The 21,774-nt window shown below is 38.1% G+C and overlaps 1 protein-coding gene across 2 annotated transcripts in view; it reads left to right on the plus strand.

Moving 5' to 3' along the window:
- Positions 1–21,774, plus strand: part of PPP4R4 (protein phosphatase 4 regulatory subunit 4) — a 152,567-nt gene that overhangs the window by 69,822 nt on the left and 60,971 nt on the right. For both annotated transcript variants that reach the window (XM_089522456.1, XM_089522455.1), the window contains exons 6-7: positions 7,808–7,914; positions 10,744–10,851. In XM_089522456.1, the coding sequence (XP_089378582.1) occupies positions 7,808–7,914; positions 10,744–10,851 (215 nt within the window). The remainder of the gene's footprint in view (positions 1–7,807; positions 7,915–10,743; positions 10,852–21,774) is intronic.

The raw sequence follows: 21,774 nt of genomic DNA on the forward strand, positions 1-21,774 counted from the left end.
GAACAAGTACAGTTCAGGAGCCCCCTTTTTATAGCTTGATGGACAGCCTCCCCCCCCCCCCCATTCCAAATAAAACAGGAAAAATAGGTCTGTTGGCAGCCCCCCTGCAGGTGCCCAAATGGCAGGCAGATGAACTGTGCTTTTTCAGCTAGCTAGGTAGTAAGTTGCTCAGGCTTTTTTTAAATTTATAAATACTGTAGGGAAGATGCAAAAAAATTGCTTTTAACACTTATTCTAATTCTAATATGTCTAAGATCCAAAACACACTGCAGAAATAATCCAGTTTGAGACCACTTTAACTGCCCTGTCTCAGTGCTAGGGAATCCTGGGAATTTTAGTTTATTGTGGCACCAGAGTCCTTTGACAGAGGCATCTAAATGTCTCACAAAACTACAGTTTCCAGAATTTCCTGGCACTGAGCCAAGGCATTTAAAGCCATCTCAAACTGGATTATTTCTGCAGTGTGTGGACCTAATAATTCTTTATCTTTCTTCTTTCCTTTCTTTTTCAATGAGGCTTGTAAATGAAAAGATATTAGTGTGTTATACACTTTCATTTATACATTTCTAGAGGTTGGGATGGCCACTTTACCAAGGAAAACTGTAATTCTCTGTATGACTTAATGAGCAGTTCACACACAATACTTTATCCCTTCACAAGAAGCTTGAGGCATGAGTCTGCTTCATTACTGCATTTAAATGGTTAAAGAAAAAAGATAGCTAAAAGCATTGGATTCAGGAGGTACAAACCATTTCTGTCTAGATTTCTATAATAAAATTCCACTTAGGAAAAATAATTAATTGACTTATTACATTTCCTCCCTGGAAGATTGTAAAACAAGATAATATTAACTTGCATAACTTGCGTTGTGCAGTATATAATTGTGTCAATATGGTGTGTAGGCATTTTCATAATCTAATTAATTAGAGTGAGGAAAGCACTCTCAAATTTTCATTTGCTCTAAATGTCAAGTCTTTCTTTGCAGGTTCATTTCTGATTTCACACTTTTCATTCACTGGAGTTTCTTGCCATGCCACTCATGAATGAGATAATAAAAGGGGAATGGCTTGTGTGATGCACCCAGGCCACTATAACTTTTTCAAATGTGTTTTTAAAGAGAAAATATCATGAGCAGTGACTTTTTTTTAGCAATGGGTTTTCTTTTGCAAATACTTGTATCTCATTAAAGAGGTGAAAATTTTATCTAGTTTTTGACAACATTCTGGTGCTGTCCTTCTTTTGAGTTGTTCTGTTCCCATTTTTTTTAAATGCCATTATATGTCTGTGCCCATTAATTAATTTTTTTAAAATCTAGCTACTTTAGTTTCTTGGAAGTGAGCTGAATCACAGTTCTGCCAATGAGGACTAAAACTGAAATTAATAAGGAAACACATATTTATTGAGAAATGTATAGATATATTGGTTTAGAGTGCAAATGCATGGATTTTGTATTTAGCAACAGCCACAGTTCAGGGAAGAAGAAACACACAGTGATAAATATGGTTCCTGGAGAATATATAATATTCTATTTTTTTAATTCATGTCCAGGTAGATGGGACATTTTAATCCCCAAAATTACTTTATGTTGCAAAATTCATATGGAACTAGAACTACAAGGTCAGGCTTTTATAGCATTGCCTGCTGAAGAGTTATAAACAGCATCTTTGAATTTCAGTAACCTATCATGTGCAGAAGGTGTTTCTAAAAATAAAAAAATAGGTGGAGGAAATTGCATTTGTATTAATTACATCTTTTTGAAAATAAGGAGAGCTGACAGCGCTATAGAACATATATTCCACATTGCTCATCACGAAAAAAATTGGCGTCCTATTGTGGCTTACTGGAATGATATATGGGGAATTAATAAAGAGTTGTTTTAGATTCTTTTTCACGGATGCTAATTAAGAAGGCGTAGAAACCCTACTGTATAGAAGTACTTGTTTATTTGCAAGGGACACTACCATGCCTGACTGATAGCAGGTATGGTGGCACCCCCCTTAAATTTATGTTCTCAAATGTATGCTATCATCTGTCTTTTTGGGTTGTATTAAATGGGGAAAAAATTAATAAAGATATGTTTAAAAAAAGAACATATATTCCACATTATGTGTACATGTATTTTTTGACTCTTGGTATTGTTTTGGGTATTGTAGAATTTTCTTAATTCTAAACCCACAAAACACTTCTATTCACATTTTTATACTGCACTATAGACTGGGATTCTCATTGGGGTCAAATATACTTCAGATTAAGGCAATTAGTGGAAGTTTTTTTTTAAAAGTATCTTCATTTGCAGTCCTGACATTAATGTCTGTATGACTGCACATTCTCCAAATGTATGCATGGTGTAGTGGTTTGAACATTGGATTATAATTCTGGAGAACAGTTTTCGAATCTCTGCTTGGCCATGGAAACTCACTGAGTGACCTTGGGCATGTCACACTCTCTGAGTCTCAAAGGAAGGTAAAGGCAAACATTCTCTAAATAATTCTTGTCAAGAAAGCTGGTCACTGTAGGTCAGAAACTACTTGAAGACACAACAACAACAACAGTTCTTAGCTCCAAAAAGTTAACACTAAAATAAGTATATGAGGGAATATTACATAAAAATACACATATTAAGGAAGGATGCACACAAAATGTGTATATAGAGAAAATAGCATGTGAAAATAAATATGATGGTACAGTTTTTTAAAAATGTAAAACAATGATGAAACTTATCAGAACACATTTACAATTAAATAAATGTAAATCACTGCCAGCCAATTAATCTGCTTATGTCTAATTTCTTTTCCCTTTTGCTCATCAAATCTTTCTATTGATGCAGCCCCGCTTAGCCCAAATAAGAACTTCTGTTAACTGCAAGAACTAAATAGTAGCTCCATATTCAGAAGCTCTGTACTTCTGAATACTAGGTGCTGAGAGCAAATAACAGGGGGATTCTGCTGCCTAAATGCCCTCTTTGTAAAATGCTTAAAGGTATTTAGCTGGCCCATCTTGGAAGCAGAAGACTGGATTAGATTGAAATAGATAACTTGCCCAAGGCTACAAGCTAAATGCAAGACAAAAGTATTTCTGAGTCTCCAGACTTTTAAATCCTAGATGCCACTTCCCCTTTTATTACTTTACCTGAAAACAAACAAACCCAGTTTAGTGCCCCCAAAGCAGTTCCCTTCCAAATAATTCATTTTGCCCTTCTTCTTCCTAACTAGTTTAATTACTCGTTACATTTAGATGTTACCTTTCTTCTGAAGCGTTCAAGGTGATATACTTGGTCAATACAAAAGCAATAGTGTGGCAAAAAGAAATGGCTAATAATTTTCTTAATAGACGTATTTGAGTCATAGTTTATGAATACCGCTGAGACTTGAAGTGTGGTCCTTTCCAGTATCTTCACTCCAGAATCTGCACTCTTTTCAGTGGGTACAAGATAGTCCAAACTAACAAGCACCTGCTGCATATGTTAAAAGGCCTGAATTTTCTCTCTCAGCTACCTGTACTTAGAGCCAGAACAGAATGGCAAAATACACCAACTTCCTGGCAGCTTGGGAGCGTGGTATGTGCACAGTGCACTTCCGCATGCTGGCAGGAAGCCTCTGTGAAGCCGCCCGTCCATTTACACGGTGGCAGCTTTTCGGAGTTCTGGTGGCACAGTGTTTAGACACCGCATGCTGCAGGAGCACCAAACAGACACAATGGAAAGGGCACCTTTTTCTGGTGCAAAAAGGAGTGGTATTTTGTCACTTCGTTTTGCACTAGAAAAAAGCCGAATTGGGGCTATGGCGTGCAGTTGATGCCCCTATCTGGTGCTCAAAGGGCCAGAGGCCATATGTTTCGGCCCTTAGTTAAGTATGCTCAACTAGTTAGTTAAGTATATTGAAGTCAGCACTGATATAGACCAGCACAATACCCTGGCTTCCTGGTGGTGTGGGGCATGGCGTACGAATAATGCACACCCCCATGCTGCCCCGAAGCCGGTGTCATAATGAACTCATTCCTAAATGCTGCATACTGAAAAGGCACCACTGCGACAGAAAAGCATTTTGCTGCCTCTTTTTGTGCTGGAAAAAAGCTGGAATGGGGCTGCAACATTAAGTTGTCGCAGTGCCGATTCGGCTCTTTGAGAGGCAGCGTCATGCCATTCCTTTGGGCAGGTCTGTTTTGGGTCTCAATAACCTTTCCTAGCCTGACATTTCCCCAAACCTGATGAAAATGTAATTCATCCTTGCTTCAGTGACTTACAGAATGGACCTCATTCTCGCCACGAAACTGATGTCTGGTAAAGTAGATTGTGATGGAGGAATTGTAATCATAGCAATAGTGTCAAAATCATGACTACATAATTATTTCGAATATGAAATGTTCGTTACTGTTTTGTGTTCTCAATTGCTGTTTGGTCACCATTTTGACATTATTGCCATGATCATAACTCCCACCCCAGCTACTTTACTGGGCATCAACTACATTGGAGGAAGGATTGGAGCATGGGTGAATGATGTTTCTGTCAGGTTTGGTGGGGTTGGTCCAGGAGACAGTATTTCACTAAAATATGCTTATCTAAGGGGCGAAAGAGATGGGCGGGAAAAAGCAGCTTGAAGCTGCCTTTCTGAAGCTGCATTGAAACCCCACCACTGGCTCCCAAGATGGCTGGAGCGTGCATGTCATTACCACAATGCGTGGCTTCAAGCCGTGCTGCTGGGTGCTGTTTTTTTTTACTCTTACTCCACCATCCCTGTGCAGCTTCGCGCACTGCGGTGTCACAAAGAACCTGCTTTTTATGGGTTCTTTTTGCCGCATGAGGAAGCTGCGCGGTTTGTCCGCTGCGGCTTCCTCATGCAGCAAAACAAGGTGCCAGCAGACGGCCCTTTTTGGGCGGTCTGTACCCCACCACAGTTTCTCTTTTGAGCATTGCTGCCTCCACCTCTTGGGTATGGTAGCTCCATCTCTTTTAAAACTGCTCCTGTGATGAGGCGTTTACATGCACAATTAGAGTTAGGTTTTGGAAAGAGCGCCCCTTTAGAGCCACCCTCGCATCGGTGCATGTATATGTACATGTGAAGGTGAGCACTTTCCAGGAAGAAGCAGAAAAATCCAGCTCCTTTTTAGTCTGGTCTTTCCCTCAGTAGCACAGCTTGGATGTACTTTCCAGATGGCTTCAAAATGTGCATTGTCTAAACGCCCTGGAACCAGATGGAAACCTGCTTATTTTGACCATCCGTTTCAGCACTCATCAGCTAATAGAGAATATAGGCTCAATTTTTTTTTTGAAATATGGCAAAATTTGGTGTTGCTTTTCAGGTCATTGTACTTGAGAGAAAATGGCTGCTCCCATGAATCAGTTGGAGCCATGATATTCCTCCCCCCCCGAACTGTGGTGAGCTAACACTGACATCATGACTGGTGTATGCGTATGTGTGTGGAGTGGAGATGACTGGTGTCCTTGGTACAAGGGGACAGACATCTCCACCTCCTCTGCCTCTCAATCTAATACAGTCCGTCCTCGCCTTACGCTGGGGATCCGTTCCGGATCCCTCCGCGTAAGGCGAATTCCGCCTATGCTCGAGCCCCATTGTAAACAATGGGGCTCTTGTGTGGCGGCGCGCACGCGCGCAGGGTGCAACAGTAGCACACACCCATTCAATTGAATGGGACGCGCCACCCCTTCCGCCCCGTGCGTGCCCCGCGGCTTGAGCGCGTATGCTCAAGGCCGCGTAAGGCGCGCCCGCGTATGGCGCGGGCGCGCTGTAGTCCAAGGGGTAACAGCACATCATAATATATGGTCAGTTTCTGCTATGTTTGCAGAACCGGTTTTAACCCATATGGCAGACGTTACACTTTTTAGTTGCTCCAAAGAACTTGAAATTTAAATGAAAGAAAAATGAAGGACAGCAGTTGGACCGCCCATATTTTTAAAAGAAAGTTTAAAATGCTTTAAATTTAGGTGAAGCTGTTGAAATGTTAAGGTTTCCCCCTTTAAAAAGTTGTTGGAAATGAACAGAACAGTTGAGGTTGGACGTGTGAAAATGAGATGGTAATGGACATAAATAGTTTGTTTGTCCTTAACCAATGAATTTTGTGGCCAAAGCAGGTTTGAACTTAGTTTTCTCACATATAGTCCAACATTCTATGCCACTCTGGCTCCCCCCCCAAAAGAAACATCCCCATCTCCTCCCCACCTGATCAGTCCAATTCTCTCTTCTTGGATCTCATAATACAACCACTAGAAAGCTGTGCTCTCGGCACCTCCTTCGTACTGAGCATATTACATGTTCTACCTTAGACATCCATCTACTAGCATGGCAGAGAAGTTTATTTGTAAGGCTTCCTCACTGCAGACGAATACACTAATGTATAAAAGATCTAGTGACAAGGCTAAGACTAGAGTCCATTTCCCCAGTGATGTTCCTTCATGTGACTAATGTGTCTTCAGCTTTAATAAGTTGAGTGTCAGCAACAAGGCAGAAAGGGCAAGTCCAGCAAATTGGCAGTTATCCAGGATATTTGGAGGGTATCCTGAGAGCCCCTCTGCCTCCATCACCATCTGTTTTTCAATTTGCAATAGTGCAGGTGTCCAGGTGACTTTCAACACTCTTCCATAATGGCAGGCAGGGGGAAAACAGTAAAAATCAATGCCCTATTTTTCCCTTTTTTTCCCCCTGGCTATCAAAATGATGGCTTAACATGCTTTGTGCATTGTGGGAGCATTGCTGAGTGGGGGCATATGTGTTAGGACTTGTAGTCTAGATGCATAGTCAAAACAAGAGGTTGGCCATAGCTGAGTAGGGCTGTGGAAACGAGTAAAGTAGACAATGAACAGGGTTACTGGTAAGATGACCAAGCAGGTGACGTGTACAGCATCTTGTTCTTTCATCTAAAAATAAATTTATCACCAAACAGCAATACCATTTTTCTGACCATTTGCTTTGGTGGTGATCAATTGTAATAGAGAGCCCACCAGCAACTTCCTCTTCCGTTGCGGCTGCCATGGTGAAGGCAGAGCATAAAATGCTTTGCTTGACTCAAGACCCCAGGTGAATTGTACAGTGTTAACTGTGTCATTGAGAAGCCAATTGAAATAAAGAGTGTTGGTTTAGCTGCATCTGTAAACTCCTGTCTTATGAAAGTGCGAAACAGAAAAGCCGAATAGTGTGGATCCTCCGCCATGAATTCTCATGGAATAATTTGCTGGAAATGGTCTTCAGTTTATGTATAATTTTTATTGTAGATAACTTATATCCATGTAAATACTGAGATCATTTATAGTATGTTAGTCGCAATTAGCAGACATTCAGGAGTAATGGAAGGTAAAAGAGCAGTCAGCAAGAAGGTATGTAGTTGAATATCGTATATACATCAAGTGGTGTTTTTGAACCTGATGATCTCAACTCATCTCTTAGTGAACAAGTTCACATCTTGAAAAAGTGTGGGAAGTGCTAATTTTGCAACATAATTACAAATGCCCTTGACTCGTGTTCTTTGTGATATAATAAGATGGAGAAGAACATCTCCTTTACATCTTTTAGTCTGTGCTTTAGAATTCTTTATAGCAGTTTTGCTAATATGAACATCCCACTGATTTTTTTCCCATGGAGAGCCATTTAGCTGAACATGACAGCATGTTGTAACACACAATTATTTCAAATGCAATGCAAGTGTTTGATTTGCTTTGCATACTCTTATTGGAAACCTGATACACGTGAGTATTTTTGCATTTGAAGTGTTTCTTAGTTCACATTAATGCGTACTTTGCTTCTGTTAAACTAATCTTATATATATTTTTAATTTCTTCTCCTCCTTCTCTCTATAGATCCTGAATCCACTTGTTTCCAAGGCACAGCTTTCCCAAACCCTTCAGTCTCGCTTAGTTAGTTGTAAAATCTTGGGAAAATTAGCTAACAAGTTTGAAGCTCATATGTGAGTAACTGCCATTTGTTTTGCATGTGCAAATGATTACAGTTTCTGTATGGTGATATAAAGTGACCTGCTTTTATATTGTGGGAAAAGGAGAGATACTAAAGAAACTTGTGAGTTGTCTTTGGTATAATATGCATCAGACCCAGTCAGCCAAATGCTGTTGTTTGTTTTCCTCACTCCATCTTAACTGCTGGGGAGAAATATAGCTTCCTGAACTGAACCTATAATACATACTGTAATACATGTTTTCTCACACTAAATGCATGATCCATCCTCTCCCCCAATTCTTCAGATGGTCATTTGCACTGATAATAAATTTCTGCGTCTTTTTAACATAACAGCTAATTTCAGCTCTATTTCCATAATTTCCCTACTATGTCTAGGTAGGTTTTTTTTCCCCTTTCCATGCCATGTCAGAGATTGTGAACTTGCATGAAATGGTTGCTTTCAATCCTGTGTGGAGGCAGTTTCAGTAACAGAAGGTGTATTTTTAATCTGCATATACCAACTTGTTTGCTCCTTTCATGATCTGGAGATCTGTTTTGGTGTTTTTAAATTATTAACAATCATAAGTCTTGATTGTATAAATGCCACACTAGATGGCCTGGGATTTATAAATGCTGCATTTTGGTTCCTGATGGTTTTGTTCATTTTCTTCATGTCTTAAAAGATGAAAGCTCTGGTTGTTCAAGATGTTATGGCTGTTCATTTTGCAGTTCTATATAAAGCTCCATCATAATCCCTCATAGGCATGACTTCAGCTGTGATTTATAGAATCTAGCAATTTATTCTCCATCACCCTGTGAAACATAAGAACTCACCAAGTATTTGGATGTGTTTCTTACATTGATTTGACAGTGGAATGCAGTTAAACTTGGGTATATTTTGCAGACAGTATAAAATGCTAAACATCTGTGTTGGTGCATTGCTGTGTGACATTGTTTCACCTGCAGGAATAATAGTAATAGTAATAGCAATAGCCTCATTTAATTACCACTATACCACCAGCAGTCTCTAAGCTTCCTTCTCTGATCACCTAACACCACTTCCCTGGTGCTGAAAGAGGAGCTTTTAACTTTGGATTGGAACAGGAAGGAGCTGTAAAGAAGTGCGGTTTGATGATCAGAGAAGGAGGAGGAGGATGGGGAGAGTAGGTTTTAACATCAGATTGAGAAGGGAAGGGAAATGGGGTTTGGTGGTCAGAGAGATCCAGAGACAGAAGAGGAAGATGGGCAGAGAATGTTTTAATCCAATTGAGAAGGGAAGGGAAGTGGGTTTTGGTTGTCAGAGAGATCCAGAGAGGAAGGGGGAGGATGGGGAAAGTAGGTTTTAACATTGGATTGACAAGGGAAGGGAATAGGGGTGTTTGGTGGTCAGAGAGATCCAGAGAGAGAGGAGGAGGAGGGGGAGAGGAGGTTTTAACATCAGATTGAGAAGATTAATCACCTCTTTCACATATACTCCCTGGCGAGGCAGTTCTTTCAGAAATCACTGCCAAGGCAGGGAGAGTGGGGCATTGGAGCAGAGCTTCGTTCAGGACCTTTCTCAACCCAGGATTTTAAGGTCAATTTTTGGGCATATATTTTTCTTTACTTATAGTCGAGTATATATGGTAAGCCAAGGTTAGGTGGAATCCTGAGCATGGTATAAGGCACTTCCTTCTTTGTACTGACATTAATTTTGTAACTGCAGCTGCAGCAGTGTTTAAGGAATATGATCTCAATAAATTCTAATATGAACCGACCTCATTCTCAATTTGCAGCTCAAAATGTGTAATACAGCTCGGACACCCATTGGGTTTTATACTTTCCCAATGGTTATGATACAGTTTTCAGTCAAAAGAAGATTCCCAAATGTGTATTATGACATAAAGACTATATTTTAAAACTGTGTTTTAAGAAGAATATAGTTAGAGATTTTATTTTGTGAGAGAATAATGCAAAGCAGGTTAAAATGTAAATTTTAGTGAGTACTTGAAAAACTGATGCAGAGTGGAAACAGACTGATCTATTTATCCTGTGAAGTTACTGTATCCTTATTCTCCCTTAACTAGTCATCTCTCCCAGTGAATTCTTAATTTTATTCACTGTTAAGAGCAGATTTTTCTGTGTACTGAATTATTGGAAGCTAAGTGGAGATATGGAAACACCAAAGAGTAGAAAATTATGATGGGACTGAAATAGCCTCATTCAGTTCCCTAGCCTCTTAATGGACAGTGAAGAAGCTCCTTTGGTTTCTGACAGACTGACTGGTATTTTCTGATACTAATCCTGGAAAATAGTGATCACAGTTGCTATTCTGTTTCTTCCTTTCTGTGTCAAGACTTAGGGTGGGAAGCATTGCCTGAAATAATGTTCATGATAATGCCAAGTATCATCAGATCCAGTGTGAATACTCAAGTAAATTGTTCTGTTCTAAACAAATACATCTATGGTTATTTTATGCCTCTTCCTAACCTTCAATTTAGTAATTTATATTTACCTTTTTTGTTGTTGTTGCAAATACTTAATGGTGACAAAATAGTGATCTGTATTTCTGCTTGTATGATAGCATTCTGATATTCAGCAGTATTTCATTATTAAACATTGTTTTAAATGTAATGATAGAAATGCTTTTGCATTTCTAAAATCTGAGGAATATAACCTTAGCACTTGTAACAATAACCTTTCCTTACTTGCTGTGCAGAAACCAAAAAATTTAAATATAATCCGTATATAAAATGTGGTGTGAAACACAAGCTTTTACCATGACATAATTTGAATCAACTGTCTCAGCTAAGTGGAATGAGATTTTCTTTATGTTAAATTATAAAAATTATTGCCCTTTCAGTGTTAAAAGAGAAATTCTTCCACTGGTGAAATCTCTCTGCCAAGATGTAGAATATGAAGTTCGTTCCTGCATGTGTCGGCAACTGGAGCTCATAGGTCAAGGAATAGGGTAAGCGCAATTTGTATTATTACTGTACATTGTAAATTATTCTGTTTTCTTTTTCTTCCCTTCTTTTGGTCATAGAAAGCATTCTCCCAGGGTGGACATTTCAGCAGAGGAATTTGAAGAAGTGGAGAGGATAAAGCTGCTTAATCCTTCCCCTTCCAACCATTTTTCCATTGAAAAAAATCTTCCCCAGCTACTTCTCATACCTGTATCATTTGCACTATGATATAGCTGGGGGTGGGGTGAGATTTTGAGGAAAATGAAATAAAATGAAAATAAATGGCCAAAAGGAAAAGACTGCCAACAGACCTTTAATCTGTCAAAGCTTACAGCCTCAAAGCCTGCTTCAAATTAAGAGACAACAGAAGATGTTTAGAAAGGAGGTACAGGTTGCTCTCTATAGACTGGCCCTTATTCTCAACCATTTTTGACTTGTCTCTTTTGTTAACCAACCATAGTCTTATCTTTCTATTTCTAACCCCATCCCCATACCTTATTTTCTAGCTAAATTCTAAAGGAGCCATCTCAAGTCCTCCATTTTAACCTGACTGCAAGCCCTTTTATACTACTGAAAATGTTATGTTTCTTTTAATTCTTGACTTGTCCTATCTTCTTCAAGCAGACCACCAGCATTTAGCTTGTCTTGGTTATTTCTTCTCCAGTTTCTGTGCACTCTCATCTTCCTCTTTTCTGTATCCAAAACAGCTGCCTTCTCTAAATTTGCCAAGTTCCTTTCTTCTCTCTGGTTACTGTATATACTTGACTATAAGTCGATCTTGAGGCCAAAATTAGGGATTTTGATATGACCTGTGGATAGGTTGAGGGTAAAACCTAGGGGCATGTAACAAAGAATCTAAAGTGCATGAAACAAAGGAAAACAATGCCAAAGAACTTACAAAATTCCATCAGGCTTAACTATTTGTGCTCATACTAAAGGCTGGATGGATGAGAGACTAGAAGGGGGTCAGTGCTTCCAGGGCAGATTAAACTCTATCACCATATATATATATATATATATATATATATATATGAGAGAGTTAAAATACAGTACTTACATTGACCCATGGATAAGTCGACCCAGGATTTTTGGGTCAATTTTTTAACCTAAATTTCTAGACTTATACATGAGTATATACAGTAAGTCTTTCCCCAGGATCCTGTTCTTCAGAAAAGCCTTTCTTGTACCTGTGTAATTCCATTGTATCTGCTGATCTTTTTCAACTTTTTCTCATTCCCGTTTACATTTACATTGAATAAAAATTACTGTTTCTAGTGAAATTTATTTCTAAATCAAGGCAAATTCACACAATGCAGATTTAACACTCAGTGACTCCACAGTTAAGTGATTTCCTAATGTGAACAACCCACACATATCAAATACCTTGAGCAGAAGTGACATAGGTATGGTCTGATTACAGCTCATGCCCTCCAAGTGCTAGAAAATACATTCATTTATGGGTCCTGCATTTATTTATATTTTTCAGAACCAGAGTGGTGCAGTTATTTTAACAGGGATGAAGAAGTTTTGACTTGCAATATATTTTGACCTGTGACTTCTACAGTTCCTTATCATTGGTAATGATAGTGAGTCTAGAAGCTGAAGTCCAAAATGTCTCAAAGGCCAAAGTTTCCCTATCTTGGAATAGATTAGTCAGGAGGTCCAAGTTTCCTACTGAACCATAAATCTCCCAGAGTTGGGTCAATTCATAACCCCCCCCCCCCCAACTCTGCTTTTCTTCTCACAACAGTTCTGTAAAAAATTGACCCCAAAAAACAGTCTACTTATTTACAGGTCAATGTCTGTATTATACTTTAACTCTTATTTAAAAAGGATCATCCGCTGGTGAAAGTCAAGAGTTAATCTGTTATTGAAGGAACTTCCGGTGGCATGGCGGAGTGAGAAGCACCCTCCAGGAGAAGCTCTGGAGGGAGAGAGCTAGTTGCGGGATGGGAGCTGTCGGGGTAAGGTAGCAACAGCTGAAAGTATCCCCCTCGGTAAGGGGGAGGCAGAGGGGCTCAGCAAGGATTCCCCCCAGGCTCGAAAAGGTTGAGTATAAAGAGAAAGAGTGAAGGAAAGAAACAACGAGCCGGGAAGGGGGCCTGAGCAACCATGCCCGCAACAGCAGTCGCGAGCTGCGGCTTGGCGACAGAGGCTCCGCCGCCATTATTTTATTATAAAGACACTGAATCAAACAAAAATTACCTACCTGTAATAAATCTTTCTACATGAGGATCTATCCCCGAGAAGGGATCGTGTGATCTGGGAGTGAGGAGAGGATTGGCGGAGAGGTTTGGAGAAGAGGAGAAAGGGAGAAGATGTGGTGGGGTGCGAGTGTTTGAGAGGACGCTGAAGAAGAACACACATGGTTGGGGGAGAAAAGAATGCGCAACCCAGGAGATTTACTACTCAACTTCATGCTCCCCCCTTCTATCGAGCTGGAGACTTAGGGTTTTGACTTTTCGGAGATTCTGGCTTGGAGTGGGTTTTTGTTCTGTTTTGTTCTGCTTTTTTGGGGTTTATATTTGACTTGGGGACCTGCGTTTCTTTGACTCTAAGACTGGGTTTTTCACTTAAAGAAAACTATGAACTGAGGAGAGGGAGTCTAAACGGAATAGGTTCGAAAACAAAGGAGGAACGTGAGAGGTGGAGTGTTTCGGTGAAGGCACGAAGAAATTGCTGAAGCAGAAGGAAAGAAGGAGAAGGCGGTCTGGAAGAACTGAGAGATACAGGAGAAAAGGGAAAGGAGCCAAAATAGGAAGGAGAAAGAGGACTGAGAAATAACTGAGAACTAATTGAGAAATAATCTAGGTGGCGAATTTGTGTAATAACCTTGGCAGTTCAAAGTTACAGGTTGGTGGACTTTAGGTTCTTGTGAAATTCTGGGAGGGAGAAACAGATTGGGAGTGAGGAAAAATGGCGTTGGGTAAAGGAAACAGCGTTTGAATACCTGGGAGTAGTGGGGAAGTGTGTAAAATTTGTATTGAGAAATTGAAGTAGGAGAAAGCTACATTGTAATATGTCAGGAGAAAATTGGTAACAAGGACAGCGTTTGATTGTAACAAAGAAGGGAAAGTAAGCAAAGGGAAGGGTGTTTGGAGGGTTTGGAAGAAGCTAACTATTTAAGGCTACTGTGAGGTCCTGTATAGTGGGAAAGAAAAAAGACCTGGCCACTTTTCCCTGACATCCTTTGATATTGGGAGAAAGAAGTACTAAATAGACAAACACTACATAAAACACAAATGGAGGAGGGAAATAAATAAATAAATTAGAGGGGAAGAGGACATAAAAACTTTACATTAGAGTAGATTTTGAGAGACGGTGGATAACATACAGTAGGAGTAATTTGGAAAAATTTTAGAAAATTTTGAAATCTCTAAATTATACAGGCGAACCAATTGATTTTCCTTTTCTAATTAGAGCCCAGTATATTACGACGAAATTAAATTGAAGAACTTATAGAAAATCTAGAAATAGGAATTATAAAGATAATTCCACCTTTGTACTTGACCCTTACCCCCCCCCTTTCCCATACCCCCCACTCTGACCTAGAATCTCTAACCGAATTATAACAGTACTATCTCTTCTTCACTAATTTTGAAGATGGTAGTGGGAACAAGGAAGACAACTGCACAAGCAACATCGGCATCTCAAAGAAGACCCTCGCTAGAGACTGGTAATAAGATGCCAGAAAGCAATGCATCACTTCTGGAGGAAATGAGGAGGCTTCATCTAGAAACAAATCTGGAGATTCAAAAATCAAGGGACGATTTGAAAAATGAATTAAAGAATGAAATAGGAGAAGTAAGAATAAGGTTAAATAAGATTGATGAAGATCTAAATTCTATTAATTCTAAAGTGAAGAAACTAGAAAAGAAAGCAGAAGACCTGGAAAAACAAATGGAAGAGATGGTAAGAGAACAAAGAGAAGACCAAGAACAGATTTTAAGAATGAAACTTCATGGATTGCCAGAAAAGACAAATGAAAGCTTATATGCCGACCTCTCACCAATTCTAGCGAAATTCATCGAGGAATCTGAAATTCAATTCCCGTGGGAACTGGACCGTATATACAGACTAAACTCCAGAATTGCGAAAATGAGAAACCTGCCAAGAGACGTAGTGGTGTACTTTGTACGCAAACAGACCAGAGACATGATACTCCAACAAAACTACAAAACAAAACTAATAGTGGAAGATAAGGAGATAAAAATCTTGAAAGACATCTCTGGAAAAATTTTGAGGCGACGAAAGGAATATTATTTCCTGACTGATAAACTGAAAAACTACGGGATCTTGTTTAAATGGGATGAACTGGAAGGAGTGCAAATGTTCTGGAACCAGAAGAAAATAAGAGTGAATACAGTAGAAAAAGCAAGGAGACTCTTGGACGATCTGAAGAAAGACATCGATAGGAGAGACAAAGAGGGAGGAGAGGGAGGAGGGATTGTCAGAAAATAAGAAGAAGATGGAGAAGGAGAATACTAAATATTATTTGATGAAGTGGATACATTCTTCCCTAAACAATTAATTAATTACTGTACAAGGAACTTGAATATTTCAACGGGTGTGATTCTTGGGAAGCAGTGTAATTATATTCAGAATCTACTTATTAATAAAGATTTTACTTGTGTATAAAGCTTGTGAGTGGGCTATTTGATAAGTTGACTAGTTCTAAAGGTAAGAACAAAGTAAGTTGCAGATGAAATTGTTATCCTGGAACGTCAAGGGGTTAAACTCCCCACAAAAAAAGAAAAAAGGTTTTCTTATTTTTAGAGAGAAACTATGCAGATGTGATCTGTTTGCAAGAATCGCACATCAGAAATAGATATACGATTTATTAAAAATGGCAAATTAGGAAAGGATTATACATCTGCAATTGATAAAAGCAAATGAGGAATAATTATTTATGTGAAAAGCTACATAGAATTAAAGGAGATATTTAGGGATTTGGAGGGCCATTATTTAGGGGTGGAAATCAATTTGAAAGTGGAAAAATATTATTATTAAGTATTTATGGACCTCAAGAAAATAAGAGTAAATTCTATAAAAAGATTCAAAAGAAAGTAATTGAATGTGAATATGAAAAGATAATAATGACGGGAGATTTTAACAGAGTAATAGAACCCCAAGTTGATAGAACTTCAGATAAAATAATAAAAGAAACACAAGGGAAATTACCCAAAATCTTTTTTGATTTTGTAGAGAATTGGAGCTTAATAGAAATATGGAGACATTTATATAATAATGAAGAAAGTTTCACCTTCTTTTCAGAGAGACACGAGTCACTGTTGAGAATAGACATGTTTTTTTGTATCCAAGACCTTAAAGATGTGGAAAAAATGGAAACATTCAATAGGGTGATTTCTGATCATAGCCCAATAATGTTGAGTTTGAAGGAACCATGAAGATAAATAAATGGTACTTAAATGAGGATTTGTTGAAAGATGAAAGGATAATAAAAGAAACAAAGGAGATGATGTTTTTTTTTAAAAAGAGAACTTAAACAAAGGAGTCCAGATATCAACGGTATGGGATGCAGGGAAAGCTGTTTTTAGAGGTTTCTTTACCCAACAAAATATTAGAGTACAAAAACAAAAGAAACAAAGAGTAACTTTACTAAACAATTTACTGAAAGAAAAAGAGGAAAAACAGAAAATGTACCCCACAAACAAAAAAGTACAAGAAGAGATAAAAATGCTCCAAAAACAATTAGAAATCAAAGCAGTGGAGGAATTAGAGAAAAAATTGAAAATGGCCAAGCATAAACATGTTGATCAGGCTAACAAAATAAGTAAATGGTTGGCATATAAATTAAGAAAGAAGAAAAAAGAACGATCAGTAAGATCCAAAAGGGAGGGGAAATTATGACAAAACAAGAGGATATAAAAGAGGTATTTACAGAATTTTATCAAGAGCTATATGCTGATAATATCTTATCAGAGGATCAACGCCAATATTTAAACCAACCAAGAAACAAGATTGACGTTGAAGAAGCCATTAGTAATTGCAAATTGGGGAAAGCGCCGGGAAATGATGGCCTAACAAATTTATTTTATAAAACATTTAAAGAAGAATTAAGTGAAATTTTACAATTGGTGATGAATGAAGCTCTAGTAGGTAATATCCCTGATTCTTGGAAAGAAGCGAAAATAATTTTGATTCTGAAAGAGGACAAAGACTTATGTGACCCAAGACATTTTAGGCCTATATCCTTATTAAATAATGATTATAAAAAAAAATCCATCTATATTAGCCAACTGACTTAAGAATTGTCTGAAAAATTTGATTGGGAGTGATCAAAGGGGATTTTTCTCCCAAAATATTTCCCAAAGAAATATGAGGGACAATACAAGAATCTCGGTGGATATGACTGAATATTATGATTGTCATAATGAGAAGAAATTAGCTATGTTCTTTCTGGACCTAGAAAAAGCATTTGATTCGATCAATTGGTCTATATTAATGGCATTGTTACACAAAATACAAGTGGGAAGTAATTTCAAAAATTGGATACGAAAAAATATATAGTAAGCAGAAAGCCCAAATCAGTATATATGGTGAAAAGACAAAATTTATAAACATCAAAAGAGGAACAAGACAAGGGTGCCCCTTATCCCCCTTTTTATTTCTATTTGTGATTGAGGCACTTATAAAGGAAATTAAGGGAGACAGTCAAATTAAAGGGATAAACTTGAAAGATAACTTAAAAGTTAGAGCTTTTGCGGATGACATTATCTTATTTGTTGAAAATCCTAGGGAAAGTACCAAAAAGATTTTAGAGATACTGGAGAAATTTGGGGGAACAATGGGTTGCAGAATTAATAAAGGGAAATCTGTTATTTTGACAAAAAACATGGATGAGAAAGAAGAGAAACAATTGGAGGGGGAAGCTGGAATCAAAGTAGGTAAAAAAATTAAATATTTGGGATTGCAAATAACAAAAAAGACGAATGAACTATTCAAAAATAATTATAAAAATTTATGGAGTCAGATTAAGAAGGATTTGATTAAGTGGAACAAGTTGCAATTATCGTTATTGGGAAGAATATCTACAATTAAAATGATGGTATTACCTAAGATCCTGTTTGTATTTCAAACATTACCGATAGTGATGTCTGACAAAATATTTAAAGACTGGGCAAAAGATTTATCACATTTTATTTGGAGAGGGGGGGAAGGCAAGAATTAAATTCAAAATAATGCAGGATGCAAAAGAAAGAGGTAGATTGAATTTACCCAATTTAAAATTGTATCATGACGCTTGTTGCCTACTCTGGATCAAACATTGGATAACACTAGAAAACGATACCCTATTGGATTTGGAAGGAGATGGGATGACTTTTGGGTGGCATGCTTACTTGATGTATGGGAAAGATAAACAAAATAAATCATTTAATAATCATTGTATAAGAAAACCACTAATTAAGGCTTGGAATAAATATAAAAAAAGGGTATTACCAAAAATAAAAGGTTGGATTTCCCCACATGAAGCCTTCCATAGGAAGGAAATGATAAAAGAAGGGAATTGGTATAAATATAGAGATTTATTAGGAAAAAGAGAAGGTAGATGGGAAATAAAATCAAGAGATGAATTGGTAGAAGAGAGATGGAATATCAGTTGGTTCGCTTATAGACAATTATTAGGAAGATATAGAGAGGATGATAAAACCTATGGATTTGAGGAGAAACAAGAGAAATCGGAATTGGAAAAAATTTTAATAGATGAAAAGGACAAATTGATTGGAAAATTATATCAAGTGCCCCAAAATAGATGATTGGTTGATGAAATTATACGAGGGGAAAGAAATGGACAGATTGACACAAGCTATGAGAGATAGGCCCAAGTGAGAGATGATTGGATGGAGGTTATCAAGTTTTTGGAACAAAGATGGGGAAAGGTAGCTGTAACAAATTTGTAAGATAAGAAGTTAGCCAATCCTAACATAAATAACTATCATGTAATTGAATGTGTGTAGGGGAAGATGGATCCGCAGATAAATAAATGGATGTTAGAAAGACAATCTTGAACACGATTAGACCTTAGCTGGTAGAAAGGAAGTCAATTGTATGTGATAGGTGATAGTTGTCAAGGTAAATAGAAGATAGATAAATGAAGAGTCAGATGAGAAGAGTCTGGATGGGAAGATAAAAGTATAAGGGATAAGTAGGTGTAGAGGGTTAGTGTAGGTAGGGAAAGTATGAGAGTAAGGTAGATAGTGAAGAAAATAAAGGGATAGAAGGAGGGAAAGATGGAGGGGAAGTGTGAAGGGATAAAGAAAGTTAAAGATGGAATTTAGAAAGGTTACTAGTAGAGGGATACAGATTCGAGATAAAGACAGGGAAAAGGGGGAAGACTCTTCATCTGATAGTTAATATTGAAGACTATTGTTAACATGAGTGTATGTGACAACTACTTGTATGTAGGTATGTTGATATGTATATGTATATGTTGTTTATATTTCTTTTAAACAATAAATTTTATAATAAAAAAAATCTGTTCTTGAAGCACCGATCCTTCTCTATTTTCTTATCCATCCAGCCTTTAGTGTTATGCCTGCTGTAATTTTTTAAGTTCTTTGGATCCTTTAGATCCTTTGTTACATGCCCCTAAGTTTTACCCTTGACTTATCCATGGGTCATATAAAAATCCATAATTTTGGCCTCAACACCTGCCTTCCATTTATACATGAGGTTGACTTATAGTCAAGTATAGAAGGTAGATGAGGCTGAAAGATACTATTCCAAGGTCATCCAAGCCTGAAACAGATGGGCCAACAGCACCAGTTTTGGGCCAGTCTGGGGGTGCAGTGTATATATGATGTATGCCCTGGATCGGGCCGAAGTTGTACTGCAGCTGCTTAAAGTGGCTCAAAACTGGCCACAAAAGGAGCAGAAAAAAGCGCTCCCTCCTGTCGGTCTGTTGTGGACCATGGCGGCAGCCGGCCTTGGAACTGCGACGCTTGGTCACCGCAGTCCCGTGCCGCTCAGGGTGCGCTCGGGATTAGAGTGACCAGAGGCTACTCCAAGCCCTTCGTCTGCTTGAGGCCCTAATGAGTTTCATGTCTGAAAAGGGATCTGAACTTTGATTTCCTCAGACATAGTTTTACCATTTGAACTACACTGGTTGTCAGTTGTTTTAAGAATTTATTTCATTAATTTTGCTTTGGGATGTTTCAGCATTTGACTGCTACAAATTTTAAAGCAGCTAAAAATAATATGTCTTTGGATGGAAGGAAGATACGTAACTTAAATCTATCTCTGTTTTGTTCCATGTTATCTGAAATATGTGTTTGTATTTTCCCCTGCCCACAAGGAGAATTGTCAGTTCTTGATGCAGGGAAATAGCATTCACATATTTTCAGTGTAAATTGTTCTGGATAGAAATATATGACACCTGAAGAATCGTGTTTACTTTCAGAGACCAAAGATTTATCTGAAAATGGCATAGAATTGTTCTTTATAGGAAACTGTTTGTTGAACAATACCACCAATGGTGTTAATTTACTGCTCTTCCATTTTTAATTTCCTTTTTCTTCCTTTCCTGTGTTTATTTGGAAAGTATGAGTGCCCCCTACTCATGGCCATATGTGCCCTTATTTCTTTACAGACCAGCCATCCAACAGCTTTCTGATCTCATTCTCTTTTTTTCTCTATTTCTGTGCATTTATGGCTCAGCTTAGATTCTTCTTGTTTCCTCAAGCATTTCACTGAGCCTCTCTAGCTCCACAGGGTAGGATTAAATCATGATGACTTAGAATTGAAAATAACCTGAAGGTGACACATTCTTCTGCAAATAGTTCATTTTTAAAGAATACAGATCATGCTGATAAAAATACTGAATATGGTTTAAGCAAACTATTGCAGGGAGAATCTAAATGTACATTATAATCACTGTATGTGTGAACTGTATTTCTGTTGATTTTACTATTTGAACTTCAGTATAATTTTTGCTTAATGTTGAATGCTGTCCTAAGTTTTTTAATAAAGGGGGATGGATAAAATATTCTAAAGGAGGAAAAAGAGTTTATTTGGTTTTGATGTGCCCCACCTTTCTTTCTCTCAGTAGGGGACTCAAGGCACCTGACAGTATACAGAGCAAATTATAAACTAAATTATTTTATAAATTATAAACTAAATTAACACATGTGGATTATGACACTGCTAAAATGGGTCACCAAACTCTGGTCCTAAACACACTGCATAAATAATCCCATTTGAGACCACTTTAACTGCCCTGGCTCGGTGCTAGAGAATTTTGGGGATGGTAGTTTTGTGAGACATTTAGCCTTCTTTATCAGAGAGCTTTGGTGCCACAGTAAACTACATTTCCCAGGATTCCCTAGTACTGAGCCAGGACAGTTAAAGCAGTCTCAAACTTGATTATTTCTGCAGTGTGTTTTGGACCTTAGTCTCTTTTCTTTGATGGTAGAGCCACCAGTTTTAAGGACAGAAAGCACACCAGCCCCTAATTTTAGTGTCTTCAGTACTACAGTGTACCAAAACACCAGGATTTAAGACGGCAACTTGAGTTTTCACCTGAAGGCAGTGGAGGAACTAAAGATATTTATTTATTTTGACATGAAAGTCATACTTTAATCAGAACTCATAAGGTACTTTGGTCCACCTGGGACTGTTTGAACAGTTACCTTAGAACTAAGCCTTAAACAAATATGGCAAAATTGGAAAGTTGTGTTTCTTCTTCGTGGTCTCTGTGAATCACACAAATGGGTTATTCTGCGCCTGCTCGGAATTTTCTAGAATCTCTGGGCAGAATGCAATGTATCTTTCTGCAACTTTTTGGCGGTAACCCCGCCCATCCGGTATATAAGGCCCCTGGTGGCCCGCTCCTCTCCAGTTCCTTCATTCCACCGCGCTAAGCAGCTCGAGGAACTTCGCTCTTTAGGTTCTATTCAATCTGACTATCC

The sequence above is a fragment of the Sceloporus occidentalis genome, unplaced genomic scaffold (genome assembly GCF_023333645.1).
Source record: "Sceloporus occidentalis isolate IW3139 unplaced genomic scaffold, rSceOcc1.0.p SCAF_4, whole genome shotgun sequence".
NCBI classification, from domain to species: domain Eukaryota; kingdom Metazoa; phylum Chordata; class Lepidosauria; order Squamata; family Phrynosomatidae; genus Sceloporus; species Sceloporus occidentalis.